Consider the following 16,384-nt stretch of genomic DNA (forward strand, 5'->3'; position numbering starts at 1 on the left):
ATTTAAACAATTTTTTTTTTATCTTCAGTTAACAAAAACTGTGGTATAGACCTTCACCCCACCCTCTTCATCTTCCTCGAGGCATCTTTGTCGTCCTTGAGACGTCATCCTTTGTCTCCTCTGTTCTCTCACGGTCTCTCCATCCGTCCTTATTTTTCAGGACCTTGACATTTTTGAGGAATACCAGTTAGGCATTTTGTAGCATGTCCCTCAGTGTTTTGTGTGGTGTTTTTCTCATGATGAGGCTGAGCTCAAGGGTTTGGGGAAGAATATCATGGAGGTGAGGTGCCCTTTCTGCCACGTCTCATCAGGGAGTATGCGATTTCAACACAATTTATTACTGTTGTTGTTAACTTTGGTCACTTGGTTAAGGCAGTGTCTGCCAGGATCTCCACTGTAAAATTACCAATTTTCCATTTTCGAGCACTGGGATACAAATTTCCCAACTAGAGGACACAGTATATATACTGTCCTAGTGCCTCTAAGCGACTCACTCACTGGGTCCAGCTTTTCCTCAGCTCTACCTCCTGAAGGGGGCTATAATCCAATGTGAAGTCATTTGTTTTGTTCCTTCAATTGGTCTAGCTTTGGCTATTGGGAGTTTCCCAGTTGCCTCTGAGTTCCTCTGACATGCCCTCATTCTTTTGTGTTTTGAGAACCTCCTTCCTTCCTGGTACTACAAGAAGATGGTCCAGACGCATCTTCAGCTTTCTCTGTTGCAGCTCCAGAATCAGCCATTTCTCCAAGGAGCCTTGGCTCCTTTCATCGGTTTGGAAACCAGGAGCTGGACTGTCAATGCTTTTAGGCCCTCTTAGCGGACAGAGTGAGGAGAGCCATATATGTTTGCTATCCTGTGCACATCCACACAGCTATAGTCATTTCTGTGTCTCTCCATCTCTTTGTGTGTTGAGCCGAGGGTGAGCTCATACTGATGTCTTGAACTCTGATCTAGTACTACAGGGTTCATTCTAGCCTTCCCCTCCTTGGTTTTCTAGCTTCTCTTCTGAAAGTGAGAAACCTGGCTTCAGCCATCCATTATCTACTAGACTGCTCAACACTAGGATTCATATGTTTCCAAATTATCAACCCATACTCCTGTGAGAAACAAATTTCCTAACTAGAGTACAGAGTTCATGTACTGTTCTAGTGCTTCTAGCCTTACAATTCCAATCAAAACACCATTTTCCAGAGTTACCTAGATTAGGTTCCCCCTGCCTTTTTTTTTTTTTTTTTTAACCACTCTCTTTTAGTGGGGATAGTTTTAAGGATAGTTCCAGATACCCAACTTCCATAAATACTGTATTCTGTACCTCTAAGTCATATCGAACTTTAGCATTGCCCCCGGGGATAAATATTTCCAAACCACCAAACAAAGGGAACTTGGAATTATGTATAGTTATTGAGAGACTCAATGAGTCTTGATTGGATGACATCATTTCACAAGTCAGTTGGCTTGTAGAATTTTGCTTTTAATAACATTTCAGGATATTTAATGGATGATTAGGAGCCACTTTTAGTTATAGATTATTATGATTCTTGACTTAAAACCAGGCAAGAATTGAGGGACACTTTTTTTTTTTAAGATTTTATTTATTTTTTTGACAGAGATCACAAGGAGGCAGAGAGGCAGGCAGAGAGAGAGGGGAAGCAGGCTCCCTGCTGAGCAGAGAGCCTGATGTGGGGCTCAATTTCAGGACCCTGAGACCATGACCTGAGCCAAAGGCAGAGGTTTAACCCACCGAGCCATCCAGGTGTTCCCCGAGGGACACTTTTAACAAAAATTCCAATTTCTATTTATTTAACTGAATGAGTTTTCCCAGTACTTAATGGCTTGAAAGAAAGGATGAAAGAAAGAAACGAAAGAAGGAGAAAGAAAGAAAAGCAAGAGAATAATTTTTGAACCTTGTCTATTCCAGCAAAAAGTGAGCATTCATCTAGTGGATACTAATTGGGAGGGGGGAAAGCCCATTGACATCTTTAAGTGATAAATTTCCAATACAATTTTACTTTTTATGTTTAATGATTATTTATCAATGTGATTCATTTCATTTTTTTTTTTTTACCAATTCCGTACCTACTGGTACTGTTAATAATTCAATCAAGAATGAAAGAAAGCCTATGATCAGGAAATATTATATGATAGTGATCAATAAAACTTTGAAGCAGAAAGACATTAGCTATAGGGATAGTTCAAGGAGAGAAAGGAATGATGTAAACTTTGTGATTCTCAAAAGAAGAGCTTACTTAAAAAGAGAATGATGGTTGGTTTCAAATTACCGTGGTTTTTAGATTACTTTGGATATGTTTTACTCGTGTCAGTATTTATAATTGCTGGAAATTACATCCTTTTCAACTATTTAGACATGTAATGGAACGTTTTAGACAGCAGCTTGATGTGCCTTCGCAAATGGGGAATGGGAAGGCGGGGGCGGGGATCGGCGGTGGGTGGCGCCTGTTTGCAGACCACTGGGTTGCGGCCAGTTTGGTAAGGCCGCCAGGTGGAGACCAGTGTCTGTCCATCTCTTGATAGTATTTGAGCCTTGCACGAAAAACTCTCCCTGTCTCAATTTAGTTCATTTAGAAAACTGGATGACCGCTACTTTGCTGGGTTGTTGCAAAGAACAGAGATAATTTCTTCAAAGCATCTGGTACGCCGTGTGGCGACAAACCGGAGCGCTGTGCTGGTGGAGTGAGAGGCACCGGAGTCCCGACCCAAGACAGCAGAAGGTGACGCGGCCGGGTTTCCAAACTCCCTGGCCTCGGACCGCGCTTCGGGGAGGACGGTGCAGACCAGTCCTCTCTCCGCCAGCGCCCCGCCCCTCTTCCGCCGCGCGGCTCCACCCCTGCAGCCCCGATCCGCAGCGCCCGGGGGAACCCAGATTCCCCCGCAAAGAAGTTTCCCGCCCGGCGGAGCCGGCTCAACAGGTATGCTGCGGGCAGGTCGCCCGGGATCCTGCTCCTGAGCTGCCCCCTGGGCTCGGGGAGCCGGGGGAAAAGGGACCGAGCCCCCGAAGGGTAGACAGGGGCTGGACGGGAACTGCCCGAAGTCCCGGGCCGCGTTGGTCTCCGTGGCAACGCGCTACACACCGAGCTCTGGCGCGGGAGCCAGCTCTGCAGCCCAGCCGGCGGCCGCCTCGCCGAGTGCTCCTAAGGTAGAAGGCTTGTCCCGAGAGCTGGGGGCTTCCACCCCCTGGTGCCGCCGGAGCGGGACGGTCGCTGTCCCTCACTTCCCGGGCTGGAGTCCTCGTGTTCCAATTCCGCAGCCGCCTCCCTTAAAACCAGGTCCTCGGGTGTCTCCGACCTCCCCTGGCAGCGGAGCTGGTTCCCAGACCCATGCCACCTAGTTGTCCCCTTTCCTACCATGACACAAATGATCGAAAACCTGACCGGCCTGCTCACGCAAGTTTTAAAAGTGGGCATGATGGGACGCCTGGGTGGCTCAGTTGGTTAAGCGGCTGCCTTCGGCTCAGGTCATGACCCCAGCGTCCTGGAATCGAGTCCCACATCGGGCTCCTTGCTCGGCAGGGAGTCTGCTTCTCCCTTTGCCTCTAGCCTGCCACTCTGTCTGCCTGTGCTTGCGGCTCTATCTCTCTCTCTCTCTAACAAACAAAAAAAAAAGTGGGCATGATGTCGTAATTGTGGTGTAAAGAGGAAATACAAGGAGACTGTTTATAATAAAGTTTGCATTTCAGTCTGCAAATGCTTGGTACGACCACAGTCGAAGAAGTAGGGAAGTAGCCAAGGGCCCGCGCCTGGGCTAGGAGGCACCTGACCTTGACAGCCGCCCACTGTTAGGTCTCCACTAGGCTAAGGCTACCTTGAGCAGCTCAGCCAGCGGGGGCGTGATTTTCCAAACCGGTGCACAATTCTTGGTAATATTCCAAACACAACAAAGTACAACCAAACCTTGATTTACATGCGTTTGCTTTCCTCGAAAATTCAGTGTTCAGTAAAACTGCAAAAAAAATATTCTGTATTTACATGTAAAATGCAGTTTGGTGCTAGCTGCAGATCGTTATAAATAGATTTTTCCATGCACATGAAAGTGCGTGGGGACTTGCTAGGGTTGTAGGCCCGCGGGATACTACTTTATTTTCAGGACCGTGCCTCGCATCTCAGGATATCAGTATTCCAGTCCCCAACCACTTCTAAATGCCATAGTGCTTTTCGCTTCTCTGCAAGCAACAGAAAAACCTCCGCAAATCCTCAAAATGTCCCCTAGGGGGCAGCAAGTCCCCGTTGAGAAGGGCCGAACTGTAAAACCGCAGGAGTATTAAGGACATTCCCCCTTTACAGGGGAGCCAAGGTCCCCGGGTGTTGTATCTTAGATTCTCAGAACAATCTTGCAAAACCAGGTATTGTTATTTCCATTTTAGTAATTAGGAGAGTGAGGTTTTGAGGGATGAAGTGACTTCCCCAGGCTCACAACACTAGTTATCAAAACGGAGTCTGAGCTCAGATTACACCAAGAAAAAATGTTTCCCCTTCATTGTTGCCTGCCATCCCAAGGAAAGTTATTTGACTTTGTCTTGGTGAGGTTGGTAGGAAAGTTTTACCAAAAGAAGTTCCTTTACACTGCAGTGGTCGGTTGTGTGACTTTGTTCACGTTTATGAAAGATGTGCAATAAAATTTCAGTGCTCTGATTTCAGGAACCACCGTGCGTTGACACCATGGATAATTATGATGTGATTAAGGTCATTGGGGAAGGTGCCTTCGGGAAAGCATTCTTGGCTAACGGGAAATCAGATGACAAGTACTGTGTTATTAAAGAGGTCGATTTTGCGAAGGTAAAGTGAAGAAGTTCACATTCCTGTTCATTTTCAGTAATATATTCAGTTGGCTTTTAATTTAGTATGAAAAAGAAAGTCTTTTTTTTTTTTTTTTTTTTTTTTTGCTCCTTTGTGTTTATAGTATGAACGTTAAGCCTCAGTTGACCAGGGGCACCTGGGTGGCTCAGTCGGTTAAACATCTGTGAAACTGGAACTACAATGAGTGTAGAGATTATTTAAAAATAAAAAAATCCCTTTAGTTAAAAAAAAAAAACCAAAATGTGTGTAAAATCTACTTGACAAGTTTCACAGCGTGAGTGTACTTAATGCCCCTGAACTGTACAGTTAAAAATGGTTAAAATGGTATTTATTTTATGTTCTATATATTTTACCACAGTTTTTTAATGTTGCAAAGGAAAACAAAAGACCTTCCCAAACTTACACTAAAGCTCAGGTGTAGATGGTTAGCTTTGGAGAAAATGCTTTATTCACCAGTATAGGTCCTTTCTCGTGGCCCTGTGGCATCCTACTACTAGTGTCCTATTATTCTAATGCACTCTCAGAGCTTCTTTCCTCTACATTGTTCTGTTTGCTTGCCTTTGTTTATCTGGCTGCTCTCTCTCAGGTCTGTCTGCCCTCTCACTCCGTAGATGTCCCCCAGCATCTGTTCTTTGCCAACTCTCTTCTCTTTCTCTGGGCAGTCACCTCACTCTTGTCTTTCCCAGTAAGCAGACCACTCTTAAAACTCTCTCCAGCCCTGGTCCCTCCCAGTCCCCGGTTCTGCATTTTATCTGCTCTGTGTTGCACTGTGTTCATGGCATTAGTGTCCTTGTGAGATCCAGGCTCAAAACCATGGGATCACCTGTGAGTCTTGTCTCCCTCCATGTCCGATTACTTGCCACATACTGTTGGCTCCTTCTCTTCTCTGAGTTTGTTTTATTTGTTTGGTCAATGCCCTGGGCTGCTTCAGTATCTTTGCCAAGGCTCCGGCTTCCATGTAGAAAATTTTTGATAATGCTCCATCCATGTCCCCAGACCTTCACTAGGACAGAAGTCATCAGGAAAGATGACTGGATGCATTGTCACTTTTGAGTACATAAAAACATAAAACTTCTGAATGACAAAAAAACACCACGAATAAATTGAAAGGAAGTTGACAGAATGCCAAAATATTTGCAAGTATTAACAAAAAAGTGCTAGCCTTTTTTTTTTTTTAAAGATTTTATTTATTTATTTGTCAGAGAGAGAGAGAGAGTGAGAGCGAGCACAGGCAGACAGAGTGGAAGGCAGAGGCAGAGGGAGAAGCAGGCTCCCTGCGGAGCAAGGAGCCCGATGTGGGACTCGATCCCAGGACGCTGGGATCATGACCTGAGCCGAAGGCAGCTGCTTAACCAACTGAGCCACCCAGGCGTCCCAAGTGCTAGCCTTTTATAAATGAATAAAAAGGAAAAACCCATAACCAAAGACGTCATCATACAAAAACTTCAAACTCATGAGTAAAGTAAGAAATATATATCAATACATACAACTTTTTGCTTATACATTTGGGAAAGATAAGAAAGAATATAAAAGTGGGGAAGTGGGGACTCTTCCTCTGATGATGGGAAGGTAGATTGGTATCACTCTGAAGGGAATTCATTATTATGTATTGAAACCTTAAAACCTTAGAAAGATCCATGCCAAAAAAAAAAAAAAAGAAGGATCCATGCCCTATTTGCATTATAGGTCCACAGTTGTAAGGATGAAAAAAAATCAGGCCACCAAAAGTTATATATGTATGTGTGTGTGTGATGTTAATAGTACCCACACACATACATGCACACACACATGCACACTGTGATTATTGCTGAGTGATAGGATTTCATCTCTAGTACTCCTCTGCATTTTCAAAATTTTTAATATGAAGCATATATTCTTTTTTTTAAATTATTAATCCTCTTTTTGTATTTTTTTTTTCATTTTTATTTATTTATTTGAGGGAGAATGAAAACGAGAGAGATCACAGAGGGATAGAGAAGCACACTCCCCACTGAGCAGGGAGCCCAACGTGGGGCTTGATCCCAGGACCCTGAGATCATGACCTGAGCTAAAGGCAGATGCTTAACCGACTGAGCCACTCAGACGCCCCTGAACTGTATTATTTGTGTAGGCAGAAAAAGCTATCTTTGTTTTGAAAAAGATAGAGAAAAAAGTACACATCCCAGGATCTACTTTTGGGAGTGCACTCCAAGGAAATACCTGGAGATGTACAGTCAGAAAGCAACTTAAGTGTCGAACAGTAGGGGATTGGTTACTTCATTTATAAAAAAGGAAGCAGCTCTTAGAAATCATGTTGCAGGTGAAGTGTTGACGTGAGAAATGTCACAGCTTCTGCTAATTGAGAAAACAGTGTATGTAGAATGAAGTACTCTTGGTAAAAATATGTATTCTCTTTCTCCAAGAATATAGATACCCATGCATGTAGTCACATACATAAAAGGAAGATGTACTCGGTTGTTGTTATGTAGGTGGAATGTGGGATTGTGAGTAATTTTTGCCTTGTACTTTTATATTGTTTTGCTCTTTGGATTAGTTTTCACACTCTCTCTGGTTTGTTTTCCCAAATTCCATTTCCAGTTTCCCCTCCACATACCCAGCTGTCTCTGTGCTCGCCCATGGGGCTCTTTTTTCAAGAAGGTCTTTGCCTGCGCGTTTCCAAGCATTAAGACCCTACTTGCTTGGGGCTGAGCTCCAGGAGACCTTCCAGGACCTTCCCACTTGAAGTAATCTCTCTCTGTGTAAACGCATAGCTTTTTACCTGTCCTGCTGCTATGGTACTGATTGTCCTCTTCTCTGATGGGCTTTGTTGTGTGTGTGTGTGTCTGTGCCTTCTCCCCTTACTAAACCGTGTGTGCTGTGCGTGCAGAATGCCTACCTTATTTGTCTTGGCCTTCCACACAGCGCCTAATAATGCTTTGCCCCTGTAGGTAGTCAATACATTTTTATAATTTATAAATAATTCAGTGGCTAGACACTTTCAGGCCTTCTAGCTCTGTTGTTAAGATGGTACATACTTAGGAATTACAACACCATTTTAATTCTAAGGAAAGAAGAAAGTATTGGGGAGGTGAATTTTCTATAAGGATATATATTAATTCACTTGATAGTATCTCTCCCATGCTTAGTATACATAATAAAAAGTCAACCATATTTTTCTAATATAGCACTGATTTTTTTCATCCATTTTCTCATGAACTGCCCTGGCCTCCGGGCCATCACTAAGGAGAATGTCATATTAGGCCTTGTTCTTCTTGCTTTCCCATATCTCTTTATATTATTAAATTTGCCTGGCAAGGCCGGTGTCCCAGTATTAATAGGTATTGCTTCTTTCTTCCTTTCTACCCTAATGTCGTTTTTCATTACTTCTTATCTAGAGAAATCTACATTTCCTCACATCACCAGTGTCTCTCCATGCTGTAAACTCTAAATACAAGAACCTGAATGGCTTATTTCTTACAGGTACCAAGCTACTATTTTCTCTCTCATCATCCTACTGTTATCAAGCATATTCTTTTGATTCTTTTTTTTTTTTTTTTTTTAAGTAAGCTCTTCCCCTAGTGTGGGCCTTGAACTCCCAACCCTGAGATCAAGAGTTGTGTGCTCTAGCAATGGAGCCAGCCAGCCGCTTCTATTCTTTTGATTCTTGCCTCCAAATGTGTTGTATACTTTCTTGATTATAAATGAAAGTGTTCATTACACAAATTTTTGAAAAGAACTGAAGGGCAAAATAAGGCCATTTAGAGGAAAATACAATCACTTGTAACCTCTCTCTTTAAACATTATGGTACATTTTTCTCCAGGCTATTTTTTTTTTTTAAGATTTTATTTCTTTATTTGACAGAGACAGTGAGAGAGGGAGTCCAGGAAGGGCAGTGGGAGAGGGAGATGCAGGCTTCCCACTGAGCAGGGAGACCGACGTGGGGCTCGATCCCAAGATCCTGGGATCATGACCTAAGCTGAAGGCAGACACTTAACGACTGAGCCACCCAGGCGCCCCTCCAGGCTATTTTTAATGTATAAATACTTTATAAGATACTGGCATGATAGGTGCCATGATAGATACACTCTTCTATAGCATCTTTTTGTACTTAGCAGTATGTCATGAATATTTTCTCAAGTCATTCAGTGTTTTTATATAGTAAAATGTTCTTTGGGGCCCCTGGCTGGCTCAGTTGGAAGTGCATGTGACTCTTGATCTTGGGATTGTGAGTTCAAGCCCCACGTTGGGTGTAGAGATTACTAAAAAAAAGTAAGTAAATAAACTTAGAAAAATATTCTCATATAATAATATTAAACGTTCCCAATAATAAAGATAATGCTTACCACTGGGTGCCTATTTTACCTCTGCCATCCTACGTGATTTACATATATCAATTCATTTAATTCTTGCAACAGCCCTGAAGATCTATCTTGTGGCTCATTGTATAGATAAAAGAGCTGAGGCTCAAGAATGTTAAGTGATTTGCTCAATGATGCCCAATAGCCAACAGATCTCTCTCACTCTTGATCTTTCTGCTATAACACTTTGCCTCCCTTGATTTTTGATGACTGCATAATATGACATCAGGTTAAGAAACACCAGGGGTGCCTGGGTGGCTCAGTGGGTTAAGCCTCTGCCTTTGGCTCAGGTCATGATCCCAGGGTCCTGGGATCGAGCCCTGCAACAGGCTCTCTGCTCTGCTCAGCGGGGATCCTGCTCCCCCCCTCCCCACCCTACCTGCTTCTCTGCCTGTTTGTGATCTCTGTCAAGTAAATAAATAAATACATAAAAAGAAACACCATGATTTAACTATTTTTATATTTTCAGACATTTATGTTTAATTTTTTAGGGATGATTAAATGCCATGTAATAAGAATATAAGTCACTTTTTGAAAGATTTTATTTATTTATTTATTTGAGAGAGAGACGGGGAGAGTAAGCAGGAGGGAGAGGGAGAGAGAGTCTGAAGCAGCCTTCCTGCTAAGCGGAGAGCCTGACACGGACTCGATCCCACAACCATGAGATCATGACCTGAGCCAAAACCAAGAGTTGGACACTTAACTAACTGAGCCATCCAGGCGCCCCTAAATTATTCTCATTAAACAAACTATGTACACATGTTTACTTCTGTGTGCATTAAGTAAAAACATTTAGCAATTAGCAGCAATTACTCCTAAGGAATGGGAATTAATGGAATGGGTGGGGAGGTCAAGGGGCAGTTTCACTTTCATCTTGTTCACTTCTGTCTGGCTTCAAATATTTTTTAAGATCACAAGTGTGTATCATGACAGTAATTTAAAAACTAATGACAAAGCATGGTAAAGAAGGTTTTATATGAAAACACTTGGCACATTTCTGATTATTTTCTTTCGATAAATTTCTAGAAGAGATAATAAGCCAAAAACAGGAGCAATTTAAAGTTTCTTAATTCATGTTATAAAATTGCTTCCTCCCCACGTTTATACACCTATACCAGAAGTATATGAGTGCCGGTTTGCTGCGTTTTGGATAATCCTAGGTATTAACATACTTGTCTTTGTTTATATCATAGGTGAAACATTGCATCAAATTTTATTTCAGTCTTTGTTCTTTTTTTTTTTAATTAATTTATTTATTTTACACAGAGAGAGAGAGATCACAACCAGGCAGAGAGGCAGGCAGAGAAAGATGGAGATTTAGATCTTTAGATTATTGAGTGGGGTTGGATATTTTTTTCTGTTTCTCATTTTTGTTTCTTTTCTTTTTTATGAGTTGCCCATCCGTGTATTTTGCCATATTTGTATTAGCAGGTTTGCCCTTTTGCCTTGTTAATTTGCTAGAACTCCTTATATATTATAGATACTGAAATATTTGCCACATCTATTGCCAGTATTTGTACCTAGCTATAAAAATACAGTCACCTACCTACGTGTGCCTTTTGGTTTTGTGTCTAATGCTCTTTTGAAAAACAGTAGTTAAAGTGGTTGAGTAGCCAAGTCTGTCAATCTCGTAGGAGTAATTCAGTTACTTGTGTTTTGAAACTCACATGGAGCAGATGTTTTTAAATTTAAATTGGGGTGGAAGAGACAGAAGCTGAGATTTAAATGATTTACAGAAGGATACATAGGTAGGAGGCAGTAAAGTTGGGATTGAGAACGTTAATGTTTAAAAAATGCTTAACTCTCAGTGAGGATGAGAAGTATGGGAACTCACACATACCGCGTGGGCTGGTGTTGAAGACCATTAGAGAAGGAGCAGGGGAGAGGAGCAGGTGACCTGCTGGGGCTGGAAAGGGGGTGCGGCCAGGCCAGAAGTCAGGTGGAGATGACCAGTCAGGCAATCGCAAAGTGTCAAGAACGAGGAAGAAGGGGTGGGAGCGAGGTGTGGCCACTGCCACCGGCACCGAAACAATCAAAAAATACTTTCAGTAGATGATCTGCCGAGTAATAAGAAAATGCATCAAATCAAAATGAGGTCCCAAGAGACCATTTTTATTTGAAAATGAAAAATGTAGTAATCTTACTATAGAATTTTACCGGCCTGATTGAGGGGATATATGACTTTTTTTTTTTTTTTTAACTTCATGTGTTTCTTTTCAGCAATGGTTGCTGCTGGAACATTGCCTTTTTATAAGGAATTTCTTTGTTGCTGAGAGATAAATATTAAAATAAGTTTCCTTCAGAGGCCTAAGTAATTAACAAGTTGCCACCAAAGCAACTGAACCTTTAATACAGCAGACCTACACCAGAAATATTTATTTTCTTGTTTACAATTATCACCGACAAACCATTGATTCGCTATAGATCACGCTGTTAATTCTAGGAATGTCATTTCCTGCCATTGAACGATCAGTTTCAGAAGTGGCATTAGAAGCCAATGAAATCTTCGAGAATTTTAGATGATAGCAGAAAGCATCTTCTTGAAAACAAATTATTGATAACTACTTAGATTACTTTATAGATAATACTATATAGATAATAGTATCTTTATACTCTGTCTCTTAATGTAATTTAGATGCCCAACCAAGAAAAAGAAGCTTCAAAGAAAGAAGTAATTCTTCTGGCCCGAATGAAGCATCCCAACATTGTAACCTTCTTCAGTTCGTTTCAAGGTTTGGCTTATCTAATATTCTTCAAGTGCTTTAATAGTATAGTGTAGGTACACAGACATCTAGAAAAGATTTTTGAGAACTGTGCATAGATTCATTTTTTTAAAGGGACTCATTTTCCCATTTCCTTAAATCATAATTTGAGACACTGACTTTATTTCCTTGCTAGTGAGTTTTTGTAGAAAACTTCTAAGTTTGCTTAATTTTTCCCTCTCCTTAATTCTTGTTGCCTCGATAGTTAATGCTGGTGTATTGGTTTTGCTACAGTAAGAACCCCTAAGTTGTGGCCTCCCAGTAATCCACATAGATTTCTCACATTACACCTTGGCTGTGAGCAGGTGGGGTCTGCAGTCTGGGGTCCAGGTGATGGAACAGCCAAGACAGGGAGCATGCTGAGCGAGAGGATGGGACAAAACACGGAGCCTGCCACGCGATCACTCTCAGAGCCCTGTTAGGATGTGACCTGTTTCTCATTTTCTGTCTGAGCTCCCATTCCTGTTGGCAAAGCAGCCATGCAGCCAGCCCAGGTCATGGGGTGACAGGGACGGTGTACTCTGCCTCTGAGAGTTCTTGCATGTGCTGGGGCAACAGGTGAGCCCCCGATCCTCTTACAGCAAACAGCCACGCTCACGGGGAAAAACATTCCTGAACACAACATCTCTTCTGCCTCCGTCTACAGTCAGCAAAAGAGGCAGAAGTTTCTGTCCTGGCAGAGCTTACCTTCTAGGGGGAAGAGACAGGCCATAAACATGTTTCCTGTAGGTCGGGTGCATCTTAGGCTGTGATGCACTGTGTCTGCCCACAGCTCACCACAGGGCATCCCCCTGCCAACCCCTGGCATTGGGCTGGGAGCTTGGATTCCCAGGCTGTAAGTAGTTAATGGAGCAGGAATGTCTTCAATGTCTTTAAGCGCCCTCGGGGGTGTACAAATCAGGAGATAAATATGCAGAGCCACTCTATTTTGAGCTTTCACACTGTGTAGAGCACTTGGATCCTTACAAACTAAAATGACTGTGTTCAGAGCAGTTCTCTGTATGGCCCTCTTTGACTGCTGGGTATTTAAGAGAGTTCTCAGGGCTCTTGTGTGGTCTTCCTGGGACTGGAGCAGTAGACGTGAGCAGGAAGTCGAGTTCTTTTGAACAACTTCTAAGGGGCAGCCACTGAATAAAGTGCCCTCCTTTCCTATTCTTGGATTCCTAACAAAGCCAGAAGACGGTCTTTCTTTTCCTCATTCTTTGGGTTGTTGCTGTGACTCCCTCTGTCTGGCTAAAGTCTACTCATGCTCAGGCCTTCTTCGAGACTGCGGTTCCCATTATGGCGCCCCCTACTGACCTTGCATAGCACATCTGCCCTTGTGCACATGCCTCTGTTTAGAGGACTAAGTCCAAATTCCTTTCGGATAGTGGCGTTAAGAATTCTTCTGTCACCACTTGATCCTCCACATCCAGCGCTTAGTAGGTGCTTAATCCCCAGTGGTTGAGTGACTACATGGACTGGACCCCTTTCACAGAGTAGTCTATGTCTTTATGCCAAATAGACATTTGAGGACCATGGACACAGGTGCTATTATAAAATTAGAGGTCATTTGGATCACATAAATGACCTCCACTGAGTCTGTTTATATTGTAAGCTTAAACTTTCTTAGAACAGCTTTATTTTTTGTTTTTGAAGTTGAGTGCCCCTGTGTTTAGGAAAGCTAGAGCTATGGGGATGCCCCTGGGTTTGCCTGTCAGGTTTTCGGGACTTGAAACCTGGAGCTTATCAAGATAAAGGCTTTGTTTACTCTCAACAGCTTGTCTCGGAACAGAAGAACCATTGCTCTAGTTCAGCAAATGTTTGTCTGTAGAAAGCATGAACTTTTTATAATTTGACGCGATGTATGAAAAATAGGGCATGTAGTGAGATTTTCCTATAGCTAAATTGATTCTACTTAAATTCCTTCAATAAATATTTATCAAGTCCTCTTACATGCTGGGTGTGTCCTGGGTTTCATCGGTGAACACAGGAGGCAGAAGCTCTTCCTGCACTGTTGTTTTCTGTTGCTCCAGAACAAACCATCACAAATTCAATGGCTCCAACCAACACCCATTTATCCTTTCCTGACCCCTCTAGATCACAGGTCTGGGTGTGGCTTAGCTGGATTCTTTGCTCAGGGCCCCACAGCTGGGTCTGGTCTCTCCATGGGGGTGCAGAGTTCCCTGCCCTGCTTACTTAACATTGTTGGCAGAACTCATCTACTAGGATCATAAGAATGAGGGGTCTGCTTTCTTTTTTTTTTTTAAGATTTTATTTATTTATTTGACAGAGAGAGATCACAAGTAGGCAGAGAGGCAGGCAGAGAGAGAGAGGAGGAAGCAGGCTCCCTGCTGAGCAGAGAGCCCGATGCGGGACTCGATCCCAGGACCCTGAGATCATGACCTGAGCTGAAGGCAGCGGCTTAACCCACTGAGCCACCCAGGCGCCCAGGGGTCTGCTTTCTTGCTAGCTGTTCACTGGGGGTAGTTATGGCCTTCTGGAGGCCAACAACCCTTCCATGCCCTATGGCCCCTTCAGTAGGCCTTCTTCCACTTGCAATCTCTCCCTTCCTCTGTCTCTGACCTCTAGACCTAGATCTTGATGGCTCTGATAATTAGGTCAAGGCCCCCAGGTAAAATCTCCTTTTCTATGAACTCAAAGTCAACTGACTTCAGCGATATCAGCGAAATCCCTTCTGCTGTATGTCGTGACATCGTCACGGGAGTGATAGCCCGTTGTATCTACAGGTCCTACCTGCACTCCCAGGGAGGGAGCCCACACCGTGTGTGCACTGGGGCTGTGGGTGGGGAGAGACAGACAATAAATGGAGGCTAACCGAGAACCACATTGTAGAGTATGTTAGAAGGTAGTAAATGCTGGGGCAACGTAAAAGGGCGGGGCAGGAGTATGGAAACAATTTCTAGCAAGGTGGTCATTCGAGGAAAGGCTGGAAGATCCACGCTCAGCTCTGCTGAAGAACTTTCTGGGCCAGAGGACCAGCTACTGCAATGGCATGAGGGCAAGAGCAGGCCTGGCGGGTTAAAGCACTGGCCAGGAGGCCTTTGGGAAGGGCTGTCTGCTGTGGGCCCTGAGCATCTCTGCACATCTCTGCCGAACGTGCCAGGAGTGCAAAGTCCTGACCGCTGTCTCCCCAGGCTGTATCTCGGGTTTGTGGTGAGGGACACTGAAAGGCAAGATATCTCCAAGGCAGAGCTGGCCTATTTGCTGCTCACTGGAAAGAGGAAGCTTCCTCCAGCTCAGGTTCCTCTCCTGTCACGTTGCCCACAGCAGGTGCACACGTCCGTCTAGGCTCATGTGTTTTACCTCCGTGGGATGAGTGCTAATGTGAAGCTCTGACACCTGCTTTTGCCAAGAGTAATAAAGTCCTTGGCCACTGGCCCAGGAGTCAAATGTCCTAGCATCCATGATATAGTCAGAGGTTTGTAAGTGGGGGAGAGACACAGAGCCCTGTGGGACATCCTTGTGAGTACAGTGCAATGGACAAGAGAGAAGAGCAGAAGTACCTTCATTCTTGATGCTGACTCTGTGTCCCTCCTTGATTTGGGGCACTAAAATGCTCTTATTTTATGGAATGATGGTGATATGGGTGATACTTCATCAAATCTAGAGGCCATAGGTTACTAGATGCACCATTACATGCTAATTCTGAGGAACAATACTGCCAACTTGACAAAACAGAGCTCTTCCTTAACCCAATTTTTATTTTCTATGTATTAAAAGAGCTTTTTTATTTTTAAAGATTTTATTTTATTTATTTGAAAGGCAGAGATTACAAGTAGGCAGAGAGGCAGGCAGAGAGAGAGAGGAGGAAGCAGGCTCCCCGCTGAGCAGAGAGCCCGATGCGGGGCTCGATCCCAGGACTCTGGGACCATGACCTGAGCCGAAGGCAGAGGCTTTAACCCACTGAGCCACCCAGGCGCCCCTAAAAGAGCTTTTTAAGACGTATTTACTTTCTGTTCTTCTTGTACATACATAAAAAGGAAACTACAAGTGAATTAAATTGGTTAAGGGGTTCTAAAAATTATTCAAGCAGTGGTAACATCAAGACTGCTGGGTCCACAGCAACCAATTGAAAGATGCCAATGTCTGTAAGATGCCATCCTGATTTTTACAAAGTGCACTTAAGAATGAATTAATTACACTATTAATTAATTAATTTTTGCATGTTGGAATTTGACCATAGAAAGCTTGGTTAATGTTAGTCCCTACTATGAGTGCCCCTCGGTAGTTTAGAAAGGTTAATGACCAGTGAGCTTCATAATTCGAGAAGTTGCTGCCCTATAGTGTGTCTTGCACTTCTTTTTTAGAGCATCCTTTTCCTCCTTTCTGCATTTTCAAATATTATACCTGCTTTAAGACCAAACACAGATCTGTCCCTTAATGGAAAGGGACCTCTCTCACGTCTGCTCTGAGAACCTCCAAACTTGTACTCACGTGGCACATAATATGCTGTATTATAATGCTAGTTTATA

The 16,384-nt window shown here is 43.2% G+C and overlaps 1 protein-coding gene across 4 annotated transcripts in view; it reads left to right on the forward strand.

Moving 5' to 3' along the window:
- The first annotated feature begins 2,821 nt into the window (after window positions 1-2,821).
- NEK5 (NIMA related kinase 5) overlaps window positions 2,822-16,384 on the forward strand; it is a 71,755-nt gene continuing 58,192 nt past the window's right edge. For 3 of the 4 annotated variants that reach the window (XM_082701291.1, XM_082701293.1, XM_082701290.1), the window contains exons 1-3: window positions 2,849-2,925; window positions 4,651-4,788; window positions 11,783-11,879. In XM_082701291.1, coding sequence (XP_082557417.1) covers window positions 4,672-4,788; window positions 11,783-11,879 — 214 coding nt within the window. In that variant the 5' untranslated portion in view covers window positions 2,849-2,925; window positions 4,651-4,671. Of the gene's footprint in view, window positions 2,926-4,650; window positions 4,789-11,782; window positions 11,880-16,384 lie in introns of all 4 variants that reach the window. The other variant, XM_082701292.1, reaches the window with a different exon arrangement.

The sequence above is a fragment of the Mustela nivalis genome (assembly GCF_964662115.1).
Source record: "Mustela nivalis genome assembly, chromosome: 15".
Taxonomy (NCBI): domain Eukaryota; kingdom Metazoa; phylum Chordata; class Mammalia; order Carnivora; family Mustelidae; genus Mustela; species Mustela nivalis.